At 43.4% G+C, this 18102-nt stretch overlaps 1 protein-coding gene and 1 long non-coding RNA gene across 2 annotated transcripts in view; one reads left to right on the top strand and one right to left on the bottom strand.

Moving 5' to 3' along the window:
- The window catches only part of LOC113610280 (uncharacterized), a 336551-nt gene extending 326970 nt beyond the window's left edge, over positions 1-9581 (bottom strand). The window contains exons 1-3 of the long non-coding RNA XR_003429020.1: positions 9219-9581; positions 6347-6479; positions 942-1029 (exon numbers count right to left, since the gene is read on the bottom strand). This is a non-coding gene — a long non-coding RNA (uncharacterized LOC113610280). The remainder of the gene's footprint in view (positions 1-941; positions 1030-6346; positions 6480-9218) is intronic.
- Positions 9582-11839: 2258 nt separating this feature from the next.
- On the top strand, positions 11840-17863 carry MARCKS (myristoylated alanine rich protein kinase C substrate). The gene is made up of 2 exons (XM_027088254.1): positions 11840-12388; positions 14186-17863. Exons 1-2 carry the CDS (start codon positions 12287-12289, stop codon positions 15086-15088), a joined length of 1005 nt encoding a protein of 334 aa, XP_026944055.1. The 5' UTR covers positions 11840-12286; the 3' UTR covers positions 15089-17863.
- The last annotated feature ends 239 nt before the right edge of the window (positions 17864-18102 follow it).

The following is an 18102-nucleotide window of genomic DNA, read 5'->3' as shown; positions in this document are numbered from 1 at the left end:
ATTAAAGTCAGTGATCAAAGTGGTATACAGTTTATAGTAATAAAAATTATCATCATAAAACACAGTTATAAAATACTGAGGCAGAGTTTCTTGTGTGGCTTGTGAGGCCTGACCCAAAGAGGAATGTTCCCCAAACTGATTTAAAGATTGGCACTTGTCTGATGGGTGTTCTGACAAAGTGATCATTTCAAAGGATAGCTGCTTGTTCCTATGAGTGCTGATACAATGACAATGAAAATCAATGTTCTCAACTTCCTATTGTAGCCCATGCATACTACACTATAATAATCATATGTGATATATAATATAGATAATGTAAATATAAATAATATATAATGTAATATATATATTCATACAGTGACATAAACTACATCTTAATATATTTTATGAAATCATCCTGAAGACTCATTAAGGACTTAAAAAAGAATTAAGTTGAAAGATACGGACATAACAACATAAGTAGACGTTTGCCTATCTGGTGTCAAATAATGTTTTACTGTTTTCTACCATTAAATTGAATGAATCAAGTGAAAATCGAATTCTTTTCAAAAAAGTAGTGATGAAGTCTAAAGTCTAAAATATAACAATTCTGTCTTGCTTATTATGGGATACTCTCAAGAAACCACAATTATCATAACATGGATTTTGTAAATTCAAAAGTTGCAGATAGTTTTTGCCATCGAGTGAAAAGAATATAAAACAAATACAGGGGGAAATATTACCTGTTTTAGGCAATTAATGGACACTGTGTAGTTTAAATTCACTAAAAGTAGTTAGGACGTTCAAAGTATGGTGGGGGAAAAAAAAAGACAGGAGATCCAGCCAAGGAAATTAAGTGTTAGTGTGAGAAAATGAAATGTTACAGACATGAAAAAATATTTTCATCAGGAAGGAAAAACTGGTCTTGTCTACATAATCAGGAGGAAATGTCTATGATTTACCAGTTGCTGTTTTCTCTTCTCTCCCTCTTAGGGGGGTTTTTGCCTCTTCTGGTGCAATGGTTCTTGTGGTTGGGTCAAACATACGAGACTGGAAAAGGACATGAGAAGTTCAAAGTCAGGACTCTCTCTTTGACAAAAAGGGAGATCAGTCCACCATCTCCTTGAAATCTGCTCCTTTTTCACCCCTAAGAAGAGAAGCCGGTGGAGAACTGGCTTCCTAAATTGTTTTAAATTATGAAAGAAGTTCTTTGAACTTCTTGAAGAAGAAGTTCTTCAACCTTCTCTCTATAAAGAATATTTAATGGGGCTATACTAACAACTTGTAATTACTAGTTCTTTGCCAGGAGGTGGATGAAACAATTACAGGGAAGAGTTTAATAAATTGTCTCTCAATGACCCAAACTACTCCTCTGCCTAGAGATTATGGGGACAGATTATAAAGTATTTTGGAAGTCAGGAAAGGAGGGTTAGATCCCAGGCAACTGAAAGTCAGTTTTTGATCAAGGGAGTTAGAGGGGAGATATTTGTGGCATAGAATGTCCTAGAGAGGGGAGAAACTACCTAGGAGGTAATTCAGGCAGAACGCATCGAAAACCTTGATTTCAATTGTAGCACTGGTTGAGAAAATACCAAAGTTGTTTGAAAGGAAAAAATCAACATAATTTGACAAAGCTGATCCATGGGGTGTTCTGAGCTGTAATAAATCATACGATGAGAATTCCAGTACTTTCCGTACTACTGAATTATTTTTATATTTTGTAAAGTCTAACAAATGGTAATTTTAAAGAGAGAAAAGGTAACATAAGGAAAAATGTGTCCAAGATGTGAAAGAGAGATGTGGAGATGGAAAGAAAAGTTTATGAGCTGGCCAAACAGGCAAAGCTTCAGGCTTTGTTTTAGTTTGTTTTAGTTTTTAATTCTTTTTGTTTGTCTTTTTTTTAATTGATGTAATTGCCATATTAGCATTGTATTAGTTTGTGTACAATGTAAGGATTTAATATATGTATATATTGTGTAGAGTGGCCACTGAAACCTAAAGGGGGTCCTATATCTGGTTCTATTCTTAGCCTGGAAAGTGAGGGAGAAAAATGAGTCCAAAATGTCTCCAAGAAAGCTAAAGAAATCCTTTCAGAATGTGATGCTGGTTTGGGTGGGAAAATGATAACCTGAGTTTGAGGGAGTGGTGAGAAATACACACACAGCAATGCCCAGTAAGGAGACAGCAGAAAATACAGACCTGGAATTTGGGGTAGCAGTTAGGACAGGTATTTCTGATTTTAATGTCACTGGCATAAAAGTAGTATTTGAAGCAATGAGAACAAAACTTGAAATCAATTAGAAACACAGCATGATTATTCTTTTATTAAGTATTAAGGTGGAATAGGAGTGGGAAAAGGCTACACAAGGGCAGAGACAGCAGGATGGGACAGTGAGAAAGTCCCTGTTTGTCCCCGCCGACCACAAGACACTGGCTGGTCTGAGCAGCTATAGTTAGGACTTGAAGCAAATTATTTAACTCTCTTATCATTGGGAATTAACTTAATTGATGACTTAATTTACTGTGGGTATTAAATGAAACATATGTAAAATTGCTTTAAGTTTTAAAACCTACAACCACAATGTAAATCAAATTCCAACTGCAGACTTAATGGAAGAATGTCCCATTGTCATCACCCCTACATTCTCTGCTGTGATTTTCTTTCTTTGCAGGAATACTTACAGTCTTCCTACAGTGGTCCTGCACCTTCTCATCTCTGATCTCACCTCCCATCTCATATCTTGATTTCCTTCCCAACTGTAACTTCCTCTTTCTAGTTCTACACTCTGTTTTACCTACATTCCAATGGCTTCACTCTGCCCTCAGCCAGACTCACACTTCTGCCTCCAGAAAAGATAGAGGTGAGATCTGAGTGCAACTTAACCATGTTTTTATTTAATTACACCAATATCTGATTTGCAATAACTATATTCTGGATAGAGTTACTAAGGATGTTTCCAGGTTCAAGAATCTTATCTGTCAGATTTTGTGTGCGTGTGCGTGTGTGATTTTCTGAATGCTAATTCTCATTTTATGGACGTGGCCCTAAATACTTCTCTCACAATGCATAAATGAAGTTGAATGCCTTTTGGTTAATTTCTAGTGTCTCTTGGGCATTTTTGTAACCTCCAGGAGAACTGGAAACAGCCAGTAAAATTCTTACTTTAAGACAGCATGGTATCCAGGGAAACAGTGCCACAAGCTTTGGAAACACCAAGAGCTGGATTCAGAACCCAACCCAGCCCAGACCACTTAAAAGCAGCAAAAAATTGAACATGTTATGTAACCTCTGCAGGACTTGATTTGTGAAGACATAGGAAGCAATGGTTTCTACCTTATAAAATTACTCTGCGGATTCAGAGTAATCCTATCTCTGAATCCGCGGAGATAGGATTCTGCGGAGCTATCGTAGGCAAAGCACTATCACCCAGTGCTTGGTATAAAGTAGGTGCTTAATAAATATCGGTTGAAAAAATGAATGTCATCATCCTTCCCAATCATCCCATCAGAAAGCCTAACAGAGTGCTAAAGGCACTGAAATGTCCATCAGACTGGAGGGGGCCTTAATGAAGTCTGGTTCAGCAGCAGCTTAATAAAAACTTGTCAATTTATTGGCTGCAACAAGTGATTTCTAAAGGTTAACATATCCTTTTTTAAAAACTCCATTATCATTTGGAATAAAGATAAATGTTTGATATGATTTTATACTTTAATTTCTTGAGCCATAGAATAGTTCAAGTATCTCAGGGATTTAATCTACTTTTTAATATCAGAAAGTATTTATGACTTTATTTTTATTTTTTTATAAATTTATTTTGGGCTGTGCTTGGTCTTCATTGCTGCTTGCAGGCTTTCTCTAGTTGTGGCGAGCGGGGGCTACTCTTCGTTGTGGTGTGCAGGCTTCTCATTGCGGTGGCTTATCTTGTTGTGGAGCACGGGCTCTAGGTGCACGGGCTTCAGTAGTTGCGGCACGCCGGCTCCGTAGTTGTGGCTTGCGGGCTCTAGAGCGCAGGCTCAGTAGTTGTGGCTCACGGGCTTAGCTGCTCCACGGCATGTGGGATATTCCCAGACCAGGAATCGAACCTATGTCCCCTGCATTGGCAGGCAGATTCTTAACCACTGCACCACCAGGGAAGCCCCATGACTTTCAAATAACAATGAAAAATGAACCTTTGCATGGTTCCTATTATGTCACACGGAAAATTCAACTTTTTTTCCATGTGAATTTTCTACTCTCATTTCTGGCTGACTAGTTAGATAACTCTATAAGACTAGGAACCATATCCTTTTAATGTAAACTTTGATTGTTTTTCTTTATTTACTTGCCTGTTACCTCTGGAAACAAAGATGGGAAGGGAATTATCTCCCTCTCCCAACTCAGCTCTTTCAAAAGCTGATACGGAAAGTTTTCAGCCTGTCCCTTAGAGGGTAAATACTGCAAATTCTAGAAAATGCTACTGTAGATAAGCTTTGATTCAAAATTTCTGGAGAAAACTTTTTCTTTAAAATTTTGGGGGTTTTCCTGCTTTTTTTTTTAACCTTTCTCTAATCTAGAGTGTATCTTACCCTTTGGGACTTTTTCAAATATATAAACTCTTGCTAAGTCGATCAATACGCCTGAAGAGCAGTAATTAAAAATATACTCAAGCTTCTAGTGGTTTTGTAGTAATCACCTAAGTATCCGGAGGGGATCTAACATTCCAGAAGCTTCATTCCTATTCTAGGTATTAGTCCTTGAGCCTTCAGATCAGATAATCAGTGACTCTGATGTTTCCTAACCATGAAAGAATCTTTAATTTGAGTGCAATTGGATAGTTAATAAAGAACACTAAAGCAAGTTTAAAGTTAAAATTTCAGTACATGGTACCAATTAAAAAATTAATAAAGCTCCTACTATGACAGCCCACTTTGCTGTTACAACCACTTGAGATTTTATTAGATTCCTAAAATCAGATAGCCCTCAACACACAATGGTTAACACACTAGTTGAATTTCACTTCCCAAATCTTGCTGAACATCAATTTCCAAATCTATAAAATGGGGATAATGATTCAAGTCCATGGGTTTGTTGTAAGGGTGAAACACAAGCCTAGCACAGGCTCACATGGTGCAGTGCCTAGCACCCAGTAGGTTCTCTTCCGTTTTCCATTCTGTTTATACATATCTGTACAAAATCATACAGGATTAACTGAAATGGAGTTTATAAAAGAAGACCTAGTTTACTCTATATTTTTGTGCAGATATTGACTGTATAGGCATAATACAAATTGGATAGCAACATTATTCATAATAGCCAAGAGGTGGAAACAACCTAAATGTCCATCAACAGATGAATGGATAAAGAAGATGTGGTACGTTTATATAATGGAATACTACTCAACCATAAAAAAGAACAAAATAATGCCATTTGCAACAATATGGATGCAACTACAGATAATCATACTAAGTGAAGTCAGTCAGAAAGAGAAAGACAGGGACTTCCCTAGTGGTGCAGTGGCTAAGAATCCGCCTGCCAATGCAGGAGACATGGGTTCAATCCCTGGTCCGGGAAGATCCCACATGCCATGGAGTAACTAAGTCTGTGCGCCACAACTACTGAGGCTGCGTGCCACAACTACTGAAGCCCGTGTGCCTAGAGCCCGTCTCTTGAGCTTCACAACAAGAGAAGCCACCGCAATGAGAATCCCGTGCATCGCAATGAAGAGTAGCCTCCCACTTGCCGCAACTAGAGAAAGCCCGCGTGCAGCAAAAAAGACCCAAAACAGCCAAAAATAAATAAATTTTTAAAAAAAGAAAGACAAATACCATATGATATCACTTATATGTGGAATCTTAAAATATGACACAAATGAACCTATCTATGAAACAGAATCAGGGACACAGCGAATAGCCTGGTGGTTGCCAAGGGGGTGGGGGATTGGTGAGGGTTGGACTGGGAGTTTGGGATTAGCAGATGCAAACTGGTATATATAGAATGGATAAACAGCAAGGTCCTACTGTATAGCACAGTAAACTATATTCAATATCCTGTGATAAACCATAATGGAAAAGAATATGAAAAAGAATGCATATATATGTATAACTGAGTCACTTTGCTGTACAGCAGTAAGTAACACAACACTGTAAATCAACTATACTTCAATTTTAAAAAACTGGGTATAGGCTGGGAAAGTGAATAGCTGGTAATCTTAAAGAGGATTGTAATAGATACTATTTTTCACTTAAGAATTTATTTGAGAGAGAAACTCTGATATACTGGCTAAGCATCATTGGGATTTATCAACCTCAAATGGGTGCTCATTATTGCTCTAAAATCTTACTATGCCCAAAAGTCTCAATCCTATGCTTCCCCATTATTATTCCATACCTTCTATAATATAATCACACCCCGACTTCTCTTCCTCGCCCTTAGCTGATGAATTTCAAAGGCAAGTAGAAACCATCAGGAGGGAGTTCTCTCATCTTCCAGCCATGTCAGTCTTGACCATCCTCTTCTTCCCCTGTTACAGGAAAGGAGTAGAGTCTTTCAAAAGTCAGTATCTCAGCATGTGCCCTACATCTCCATTCCCTCCTGCATTCTTAGGGACCTCATTCCATTCACTATTCTTTTTCTCTCTTATATCTGTAACATTTTCCTTTCTACTGGATTAATTTCCAGAGTAGTTAACTTTGCTCTAATATCTTCCATCCAAGACAACACAAACCCAAACAAAAAACATTACACCTTCCCTTTCCAGCTACTTCCCTGTCTCTCTACACCCTCTACCCAGCCAAGCTTCATGAAGAAGGGACTATTTATGCTGTCATCTTCTTCACCTCCCATTTACTCTTTAACACACTAAATCTGCATTCCACTCTCAACATAGGATAAAAACTGCTCTGCAGCCCATAACTAGTAACTTCTGTATTCTGTATACAGAATGCTGTTCTATAACCAGCAACAGCCAATGGAAACTTTTCAGTCTTTATTTGACTTCTCAACAGCATTTGACAAAACTAACCACTCCTTCTTGAGACACTGTCTTCACTGATTTTCCAGACAGGACATTGTCCTGGTTTTCTGTCTCCTCCTTGGAGGTTCCTTCTCAGTTTTCTTTGCCAGCTAGCCTTCTTTTCTACCCAACCTCTCTCTTTTTTTCTATTCACTGATTTTTATTTTACTTTATTACTTTATGTTATATTATGTTATACTTTATTAAGGTATAATTGACAAATATCTGCCCAGCCTCTTAAGGCAGAAGGTATTTAGAGTTATTTAGGTATTTAGGTATTTCTGCACTCTCTCTGTATACTTTCATGACTTGGCTTCAGAAAATAATGCCATCTGGAATGACCATATATCTATATTTGCATTCCAAATCAGTCTTTGAGCTCCAGACTCCTACACCTGCACATTTAACTTTTCTACTAGAACATTTTATAGGCACCCAAAAATATGGCCAAACCAATCTCTTGACATTCCCCCCAAACCCATTTGAACTCTTCCCTCCTCAGGGGCTTTCCTCCATCTGAATACAATTTTCCACCACTTTACCTGGTTAATGCTTACTTATCCTTTAGGTTTCCTCTTAAAATGTCACTCCTTTAAAAGGCCCTCTGAAACCCTCTTAACTAAATTAGACCATCTTATAGCACCCTACATTTCCCTTCAGAACACATATGATTATTTATAATGACTTATCTATTTGTGATCTTTTTGTTCAACTCTGATTTCTCCTTCTCTTGCTAGGTTAGGTGCACCTGACCGATTCCCTCACCTCCTCAAATCTGCTCAAAGTTTATCTTCTCAGTGAGGCCTTCCCTGACCTCCTATATAGAATTTCAACCCTGCACTCATATCCCCCTAACTTTGCCCCCACCCCAACACTTACGTACTACTAGTATTCCATATAATCTGCTTACTTACATTTATGAAAGTTTGTTTTCTCCCTACTCTAGAATGTAAGCTCCATAAAGATTTCTTGTCTCTTTTGTTCACTGATATGTTCCATATACCTAGCACATGATAGGAAATCAATAAATACCTGTTGAATGAATGACGGGCTGTGTTTGCTTTGCTCCACACTGTATTCCACATTAATCAATTTCTGTGGAATTAAAGTTCAGGTAATATAAAACCTAAGATGAAAAACGGAGCACCACACCATTAACACAGTGCGATCTTGTACTTTGTGAATGAATGAATGTTGAATGAATGCTTTCAAATGAAAAAGGTATATTTAATTTGGAATCTAGAACGTGGCCCGCATCTTTGTTATTGTTTTTTTGTTTGTTTGCTTTCTTCTAAGCACACAGTTAATCCCATCCTTTGTACTCTTTCTTCATATTCTAAGAAATTTTAAGAGATAATACGCGAAGTGGAAGTTACATGAGAGGACAGACATGTTCATCCTCTTCCCTGGTGTCAACTGATGTCTAGCCCCTTCCTAGTACTTAGCAGGAGCCGAAGAAATAATTTATTTATGAATAACCAACCTATCCAACGAATCTGTGCCATCAAGGGAAGGTTAGTGAGCGCCGGGAGCAGTGGAAGAAGCCGGAGATGTGGAATCATCAAGGGGGTGAGCTCTATCCCTGGCTCTACCAACTGACATAATCTGGCAACTTCCCCGGGACTGTTTCTTCATCTGGTAAGAGACTAGATGAAACTAGATAATCCAATTCACCTAAAGCAACCTACTAAAATGCAAACTCCTAGGGAATTCCTTGGCGGTCCAGTGGTTAGGGCTCCAGGCTTCCACTACAGGGAAGTGGTTCAATCCCTGGTTGGGGAACTAAGATCCTGCGAGCCACGCGGCCAGAAAAAGAAAGTAAGCTCCTGGAGGCCAAAGATTGCATTGCATCTCTCTTGTTCACTGATGGGAAAACAAGGCCTTGAGGGATACAGCAGGCCCTCGAGGAATTTGTGGAACTATCTAAAAATTCCCTTCTACTGCTAACATTTTAAGGAAAAAATAACTTTGAGGTATCCTAAATAAATCATTCTTTTTCTAGAGAAAACCATATACAGATTGTCATCCTCTTAGAAATACCCTAGTGCGTGGTGAAAAGAGAATAAATGACTGTTTCCTCCTGGTGAGATGGCTACAGGCATTTACCAGTTTTACATTTTCACTATGACCACTTGGGTTCTTTATATATATATATATATATAATCATATTTATATACTTAGAACTTGATTTGAAACCTTTAGTTCGGGGTGTAAGAACACCGAACTCCTGAGGAACTATGTACTTACACTGTACAACTTCCTACTGGTTCCAGTCTTGTTTGGAGGTCCTTCCCAGTCGTTATGTAGTTTCCGAGACAGAGTGACCTCTTCCCATTTCCCAGCCCCTTCCTTCCTCACCTCCGCCTTCACCCGCCTCGCGCATTCGCAGCTTCCCCCCGGCTGGCCCGACGCCGGGAGAGTTTGAGGAGAGGTTGACCCAGCGCCCCCCGCCCCCGCTGCCACCCCCCGGCAGAGCCCCGCAAACCGCCTCCCCCTGCCAGTTACTGGGGACTGTCGGCTTTCCAACCTACGCTAAAAATGCGCTCTCTTATCGAAAGAAAACCAACTTTACTACCCTAAACGAGGGACCGCTCGTGGGTAATCAATCTACGTGTTTACACTTGTTTTCTAGCCCCGGAGGAGCTGAGGGAATTGATTGGCTCCTTCGAGCTCGCGACGTCCACGCCCCGCCGGGACTCCGCCCCCTCGTGCGGCCATCTGCTTCGCTGTCTGTCTCTCTGTCTCTCGCTCTGCGTCTCTTTCTCTTCCACCACCTCCCTGCCCACCCCCCGTCGGCTCCGCCCCTTCCCACTCCCCCCAGCCTGGGGCTCCGAATCCTCCATGGCCGTTGCCAAGGAGACAAGCCGATACCAGGCAAATAGGCATTCGAGAAAGAAAAAGACGGGAAAGCTACACCGCAGCCTGGTAACAAAGGAGCAATAAAAGCAGCCCCCAAATGGAGGGCTAAGAACACGTCAGGAGAAAATCCAAAAGCGAGCTAGCAATCGCCCCAAGTTTAACCGGGAGGGGGATGCAAAGGAAGGGGCATGATTCACGTTGGGGGTAGGGGGAAATCAACAGCTTAAAAGAGCTTTTGAGAATCGCCTGGATGGTGGTTTTGGATCAGCCCAGTTGGCTTTTCAAGTTGGAACGACGCTAATACAAGGGATTCGTAACCATCGCGGCGGCTGGGGTCTTGGGCCAGGCCAGCGGGCTCCCTTAGGGTGATAACAAGTTTGGCAAGATACACTTCTACGGAAACGTCTTAACGTCGGCTCTGGGGAATATGACTTCGTGATTGAATAATGACGCATCTGAAGAAGTGGACAGTGAGAAGACGAAGCTTCATGTAACGATCTGCAGCTTGGTGATTTTCAAAGCAGTACTTGAACAAAGAGTTATTGGCTGGAATCAACCGTCTTTTTCACTCAGAGTGTGACCCATTTCCCTACAATGAGCAGGAAAATAAAACTTTGAGAATTCAGAGCCAGCACCGGGAGAAGTGAACCTTTCCTCCGACTGCTTCTCACCTCCATAAGCTAAAGATTATTCATTTGAGGATCACTAAATGTAAACGAGAAAAAGTAGTCTGATTTGGACACGGGTGAAAACTTTGGGAGCAAAAATGTAGGTGGTAGGAGAATGCTTATAAGGGTGTATCCTTGATTTTTGCCTCTCCCCCCTCCCCCTCCATTCTTTAAATCAGTGCGCTGTCTTTCGCGCACAAGTAGCGTCTGGTACTTCGGTGGCAAGGGGTGCAGATGGAGGTACACTGGTAGACCTTTTTTCTAACCCAAGTTAGACTTGGAGCGTTCAGGGATGTTCTTGCTATCTCTCAATATGTAATTTCTCCTTAGAACTGTTAATAGTCAATCCGGTTGTTCAGAGTTTCGTCGCGGCTGCCTCCCTCCCTTCCAGGAGCCCACTCGATTGCGTGCACATTCACACATGTTCAGGAAGAAAAGAGTCCCTCCGAAGCTGGCAGTAGGCTGAAAAAGATTCATATCGACGCGAATTGCATCCCAACTGTAAATATGGATTCGTACACTCTAGGCTGTGTCTCATTTCACCACAGAGGAAAAACTGTCATTTCATACAATGATAAAATGCAGACCTTTCCGATCTTTTGTACATGGCCCTCACTTTATATTGTTGGGGGGAAAATCACTAATTGGGAACGGGGAGGGCGGGGGGTTGATGAGCGCCGCAGGCCAATCTCGAAATATTTTATTTCATGCCAGTGTGGGATAGAGAAGGGAGTGTGGCTTCGTCTGCGTGCTGCTTTTGCATTTTCTACATCTGGCCTACAGACCTAATTCTAACTCGCGATCTCGTTTGATGAAATTCGATCTTCTTGGTTTAAATACCTTTCAATTTGGGGCTAATTCACATTTGCAACCGTTAGAAAAACAAACCCTGTGCAGTATCTGTGAAACCAATATGGAACACAGAGACAGAAAACATGCTGCACACATATCCCCACCATTGTCTTAAAAACTCGCATACATACACAGAAACACACGGGAAAGATGGGGGAGGGGAGGGAGGGGAGGGAGACAGACACGGATATAGACCGACCAGAGTCAAAGCGAGTCAAGTTAACGCTTTCTCCGCCCCCATCCACAAGTACCACCCCTCCCGCGTTCATTAATTACAAACAAAGCAAGCCAATCAAGTAATGCATTAGTATTTTCAAGCAGAGGGAGGCGAGAGGCATGTATTTTTTAATTGATTTATTTATTTGGAGGACATTAATTCTCGGTCTGAGGCTGATTTTCAAACCGTTTGCAAAGCGCGGCTCCATTGTTCGCCGGGCGCACAGGCCCCGCCCCCTGCTTTGTGTGCGGCGCGCGGATTGGCCGGCGCGCGCGGGGGCCGCGTCAGCGCCCGCGAGCCCATTCATCTGTGCACTTGGGCGTTGGACCCCGCATCTTATTAGCAACCAGGGAGATTTCTCCATTTTCCTCTTGTCTACAGTGCGGCTACAAATCTGGGATTTTTTTATTACTTCTTTTTTTAAAAAACTACACTTGGGCTCCTTTTTTTGTGCTCGACTTTTCCACCCTTTTTCCCTCCCTCCTGCGCTGCTGCTTTTTGATCTCTTCGACTAAAATTTTTTTATCCGGAGTGTATTTAATCGGTTCTGTTCTGTCCTCTTCACCACCCCCACTCCCCCCTCCCTCCGGTGTGTGTGCCGCTGCTGCTGCCGCCGCTGCTGCTGCCGCCGCCGCTACTGCTTGCCCCGTCGTTACACCAACCCGAAGCTCTTTGTTCCCCCCTTGGATCTGTTGAGTTTCTTTGTTGAAGAAGCCAGCATGGGTGCCCAATTCTCCAAGACCGCTGCGAAGGGAGAAGCCGCCGCGGAGAGGCCTGGAGAGGCGGCTGTGGCCTCGTCGCCTTCTAAAGCGAATGGGCAGGTAAATTCTACCTGTGGTTCTGGTTATTTCTTTGGTGTCTTTCTCTAGTCCCGACGCTTCCCCTTCCCTTCTGGTCGTGCCCGAAGCGCCTTCGGCGGAGAGGACCGTGACCAGATTCCAGTCTGAAAGTTGAATGGAAATCGATAGCTTAAATTGTCAATTTCTTATAGGTGGGGTCTCCCCCCACTCCAAAGTAGTGGTTCCCGGAGAATCCTGGTGAATTCTTGTGTAGACGGGAGGAATGAATGATAAATCGTCTAAAATGGCGTGTTTGGAGCTTGGCAGAACGTGACTAGCTAGGTGCTACCCCACACCCCCGCACCCAGCCAGGTTGCATTTGTGTTTAGTGGGCACAAAGGTATTTGAGTGTCTCTCGTGTTTGTTGTCGAGACTGGGTCGCCTTCAAGATTTCTGAACTGGTGTGATTGTGTATGTGGGTAGGGAAGGGCGGGGGGAGGGCGAATAGGGATGGCGGTGGAGAAAGGCGAGGAGGGAAGAAGGGCTGTCTTATTGTATGCCGAGGCGGCGTGCCCCGGGTTCTTGGAAAGGTTGCTGGCTGGCTGGCTGGAGCTGGGCAGAAGGGTTTCACTACCTTTCGGTGGGCTTTTCCCACTGTTCTAAATCTTTATTCGTAGTTGTCTCTGGAATTACACACCCATCTGACTTTTAAATGGTCTCCCTAGTGTGGGAAGACTGTGGGTCCTTGAAGAACCTGTCCAGATGGTCAACCAGAGGCAGTTCTTGTGTTTCGGTCGAGATTGTTGCTGTGCGTGCCGCCTGGACCACTGCGGGGGCTGCCCCTGCGATGCCCGAACCCAGGAGGATGGCTACGGTTGGGTGGGCCCGAGAGGTCGGCCAAGGGTGGCTGCTTCGCAAACACCGGGCACCACCACGCCTCTTTTCCTAGAGCAGAGGCCGTGTTGCTTCGGCGGCAAGCTCTGCCAAGAGGCTTTGAACCCGTTAAAAATGCAAAACGAGCCGCCTGGGCGCGCCCGGGCTTCGCAGAATCACTGGCGAAGGTGGGCGTGGAAGAAGAGGCGAGACCTCTGAAATAATCGGTTTCCCCCTGCCTTGTTAGTTTTATGCAGACTAGGATGCCACCTGAGCTTTGTTTGCGGACTCCGCGCTGCGCTATCCGGGCTTGGGGGCGCCTTGGCTAGCGGGCAGGGCCCGACCCGGCAGGGCGGGGTGGCCCGGCCGCCCCGCCCCTCCGCGCCCGCCTGCGCCCCGCTCCGCGCCGTGGAGCCGCAGCGCCCCCTGCCGACCCCAGGCCCTTGGCGGGCGTAGGGCCTTTGCGCGCGCAGCCCAGGCACTTCTGGCTGGAACGCTGGGATCCCCCTGGGAGTTCTTGGTGTTTTGAAGGCGCCTTTAGAGTTTAGGGAGAAAGGGGGATGTGTAACCTAGGCGCAGATCACCCGCTCCGGCTCTGTGCCTCCCTCCAAAGGGCGTTTGGCGTATCATATATTACGTGACTCCTTTATCCCAAAGCCCTTGAGGCAAAGGTTGGAATGGGTTACCCTTTGCTTTCCACGTTTCAGACTCGGCCCTTTTAAGGTCTCGGGGGCATTTATTGCGTAGTCGAGGCTTCCTCAGTTCCTTTAGACATCCCAAACAGCACTGCCCCCAGGTCTTCGAGGAACTCTCCTCTGGGCATCCAATACCGCCTCCCCATGAAGGAGAAGGTCTCCAAAACCAGAGGGGCCCCGGGGGACGCTAGTCCCTCCCGGTCCTGGAGTGGGGGCGGGGATGACAGGCCCAGGCCCCCTTCAGTGACCTCCCGCTTTCTCTGCCCCGCAGGAAAATGGCCACGTGAAGGTAAACGGCGACGCTTCTCCCGCGGCCGCCGAGCCCGGCGCCAAGGAGGAGCTGCAGGCTAACGGCAGCGCCCCGGCCGCCGACAAGGAGGAGCCCGCGGCCGCCGGGAGCGGGGCGGCGTCGCCAGCCGCGGCCGAGAAAGATGAGCTGGCCGCCGCCGCCCCCGAGGCCGGGGCCAGCCCTGCGGAGAAGGAGGTCCCCGCGGAGGGCGAGGCCGCCGAGCCCGGCTCGCCCACGGCCGCGGAGGGGGAGGCCGCGTCAGCCGCCTCCTCGACGTCTTCGCCCAAGGCCGAGGACGGGGCCACGCCCTCGCCCAGCAACGAGACCCCGAAAAAAAAAAAGAAGCGCTTTTCCTTCAAGAAGTCTTTCAAGCTGAGCGGCTTCTCCTTCAAGAAGAACAAGAAGGAAGCGGGAGAGGGCGGTGAAGCCGAAGGCACCGCCGGCGCCTCCGCCGAAGGCGGCAAGGACGAGGCCGCCGGGGGCGCCGCTGCGGCCGCCGGCGAGGCTGCGGGCGCGGCCTCCGGGGAGCCGGCGGCGGCGCCGAGCGAGGAGGCGGCCGCGGGCGAGCAGGGGGCGGCGGGGGGCGACCCGCAGGAGGCCAAGCCCGAGGAGGCCGCCGTCGCGCCCGAGAAGCCGTCCGCTAGCGAGGAGGCCAAGGCCGCCGAGGAGCCCAGCAAGGCAGAGGAGAAGACCGAGGAGGCCGGGGCCAGCGCGGCCACCTGCGAGGCGCCCTCGGCCGCGGGGCCCGGCGCGCCCCCGGAGCAGGAGGCGGCCCCCGCGGAGGAGGCGGCGGCCGCTGCGGCGTCGTCAGCCTGCGCAGCTCCCTCACAGGAGGCCCAGCCCGAGTGCAGTCCAGAAGCCCCCCCAGCGGAGGCGGCAGAGTAAAAGGGCAAGATTTTTTGAGATAATCGAAGAACTTTTCTCCCCCCGCGTTTGTTTGTTGGAGTGGTGCCAGGTACTGGTTTTGGAGAACTTGTCTACAACCAGGGATTGATTTTAAAGATGTCTTTTCTTATTTTACTTTTTTTTAAGCAGCAAATTTTGTTTTTAACCACCTACCCACAGATCCCATCTCAGATCATTCTGTTACCACCATTCCAACAGGTCGAGGAGAGCTTAGTTACCTTCCTCTGCCTTGTTTCTCTTTTATTTTTATTTTTTGCATCAGTATTAATGTTTTTTGCATACTTTGCATCTTTATTCAAAAATGTAAACTTTCTTTGTCAATCTATGGACATGCCCATATATGAAGGAGATGGGTGGGTCAAAAAGGGATATCCGATGAAGTGATAGGAGCCACGATGGAGAAATTTAGTGGTGCATAGCATTGCCAAGACAATGTACCACTAGAAAGGATGGTGTAAAGGCTTAGTCTTTTTTTTTTTTAAAGAAAAGTTATTACGATGTATTTTGTGAGGCAGGTTTACAACACTACAAGTCTTGATTAAGAAGGAAAGTGGAAAAAAAGAAAAAAACACCAATACCCAGATTTTTAAAAAGATCATAGTCTTAGGAGTTCATTTAAACCATAGGAACTTTTCACTTATCTCATGTTAGCTGTACCAGTCAGTGATTAAGTAGAACTACAAGTTGTATAGGCTTTATTGTTTATTGCTGGTTTATGACCTTAATAAAGTGTAATTATGTATTACCAGCAGGGTGTTTTTAACTGTGACTATTGTATAAAAACAAATCTTGATATCCAGAAGCACATGAAGTTTGCAACTTTCCACCCTGCCCATTTTTGTAAAACTGCAGTCATCTTGGACCTTTTAAACACAAATTTTAAACTCAACCAAGCTGTGATAAGTGGAATGGTTACTGTTTATACTGTGGTATGTTTTTGATTACAGCAGACAATGCTTTCTTTTCCAGTCGTCTTTGAGAATAAGGAAAAAATCTTCAGATGCAATGGTTTTGTGTAGCATCTTGTCTATCATGTTTTGTAAATACTGGAGAAGCTTTGACCAATTTGACTTAGAGATGGAATGTAACTTTGCTTACAAAAATTGCTATTAAACTCCTGCTTAAGGTGTTCTAATTTTCTGTGAGCACACTAAAAGCGAAAAATAAATGTGAATAAAATGTACAAATTTGTTGTGTTTCTTTATGTTTGATAAAATACTGAGACTTTGAGGTTCTAGTTTCATTTTGAAGAAGATCTCGCATGCCATCAAGAGTAAATTTTCTTGTGGTTTTTAATCTGAAGTTTTCAAACTGGGAAATTTGTAATCAGTAGTATCAGATTACGTACAGGACTATTTTACAGCATTCCATGTCAAATCTGTTACCATTTATCTGCATTTAGTTTTCATTTAAAAATTGAACAATTATTTTTATTGTAGTTAATAGCATGTCAGGATGAATCACTTAATACAAAAGTGGTATGACCCAAAGACTCTTTAAATGTCTTATGTGAAAATGTCATAAAACTACATTTTTTGTTGTTGTTGTCATGCAGATCCCAAAACAAATTTATACTGAGTGAGAGTCTATTTAATCCAAACTGCAGGTGGGTCATGAAAAGTGACCGAATGTGTTTCAAAAACCGATGGTGTATTACCTGCCATTGTAATTGCTTAGTGCTTGGCTAATTTCCAAATTATAGCTTAGAGTACGCATTATACTTAGGAAAACAAGCTTATGTAAAGAAGTAATGGTGGTGAATGGACGACTTTGTCAGTTTATGGGCCTTTAGTACTTGCCTCAATTCAATAGTTGCAAGCATTTTTTTTTTTAAATGAAAGTAGTGTGTTAGCATCTTGTTATTCAAAGGAAAAGATAGAGAATAAATTTCCTTGTATAGTAATAATCCTTACTAGTTTACCTTCTTTGCTCTTTACCATCTGTAACTGGATTTATTTTCTTCACTGGACCCTAAACTGAATGGAATTTTAAGATAAAGATGGGTATCAAATATCATTATTTCACTAAATGCAAAGAAAAGCGTTTATGCACACCTGCTTTGCTGTTTTTGAGCAGTGTGCCTTGTAGGGTTCACAATAAGTCAGTAGTGAACCACGTTTGTAATAATGTCAAATCTTAAACTCATTAGAAAAATAAATTAGCTTTTGACATACGGTTTTAATTGGAATAATGGATTATAAATAATAGTTCATGACCTCTTTACCCTCCCCACTATTACCCTCCCCACTAATAAAATCAAATAACACTTGGAGGAGTGTGTAATTTTAGTTGGTGTTTCTTGATCTTGGAGGATGTTTGAAAGTTAAAAGTCAAGTCTGGTAACCCAAGGACCGCTGTATGGGGTCTTCCACCTTACCAACTTCTCAAATACCCACTTGGACAAGTATAGCACTTGGTATGTGGTAGGACTCAGAAAAAAAATAGATTTTAAAAAGTAACTCCTGAGTAGTCAAAAATACTATGTAGCAAACTATATTACTAGGTTTGTTGTTTTAACAGCTGGAATTTATTAAGATGCTTACTTTGACTTTAATCATTGCCTAAAACACTTTGGGTGGTATTGATGGAGTGGTGGGTTTTCCACCAAATGATTAAGTGAAATTTGACATATATCCTTTCATCCAAAGTTTTGTACATCACATTGTTTTCTAATGGAAAAATGTTAATATGGCTTTTTGTATTACTAAAATAGCTTTGAGATTAAGGAAAAATAAATAACTCTTGTACAGTTCAGTATTGTCTATTAAATCTGTTTTGGCAGTATGTATAATGGCATTTGCTATGGTTATAAAATAATTCCTCTGGATTATAATAATCATTTGATCCAATTCCTATTGCTTGTAAAATAAAGTTTTACCAGTTGATATAATCAAGCTTGCTAAAATAGGATTTTTTACAAATTTAATTTTAAAATGCAAGTTTTAGAGAAATTTTTAAAATCTTAAGTGTTGATGGTAAGTATAACTTATTCA

This window comes from Aethalodelphis obliquidens, unplaced genomic scaffold, assembly GCF_003676395.1.
Source record: "Aethalodelphis obliquidens isolate GAN/ISIS:26980383/991018 unplaced genomic scaffold, ASM367639v1 scaffold3, whole genome shotgun sequence".
In the NCBI taxonomy this organism is placed as follows: Eukaryota; Metazoa; Chordata; class Mammalia; order Artiodactyla; family Delphinidae; genus Aethalodelphis; species Aethalodelphis obliquidens.
Note: the sequence above shows the minus strand (reverse complement) of the source record. Positions and strands in the feature narration are given on the sequence as shown.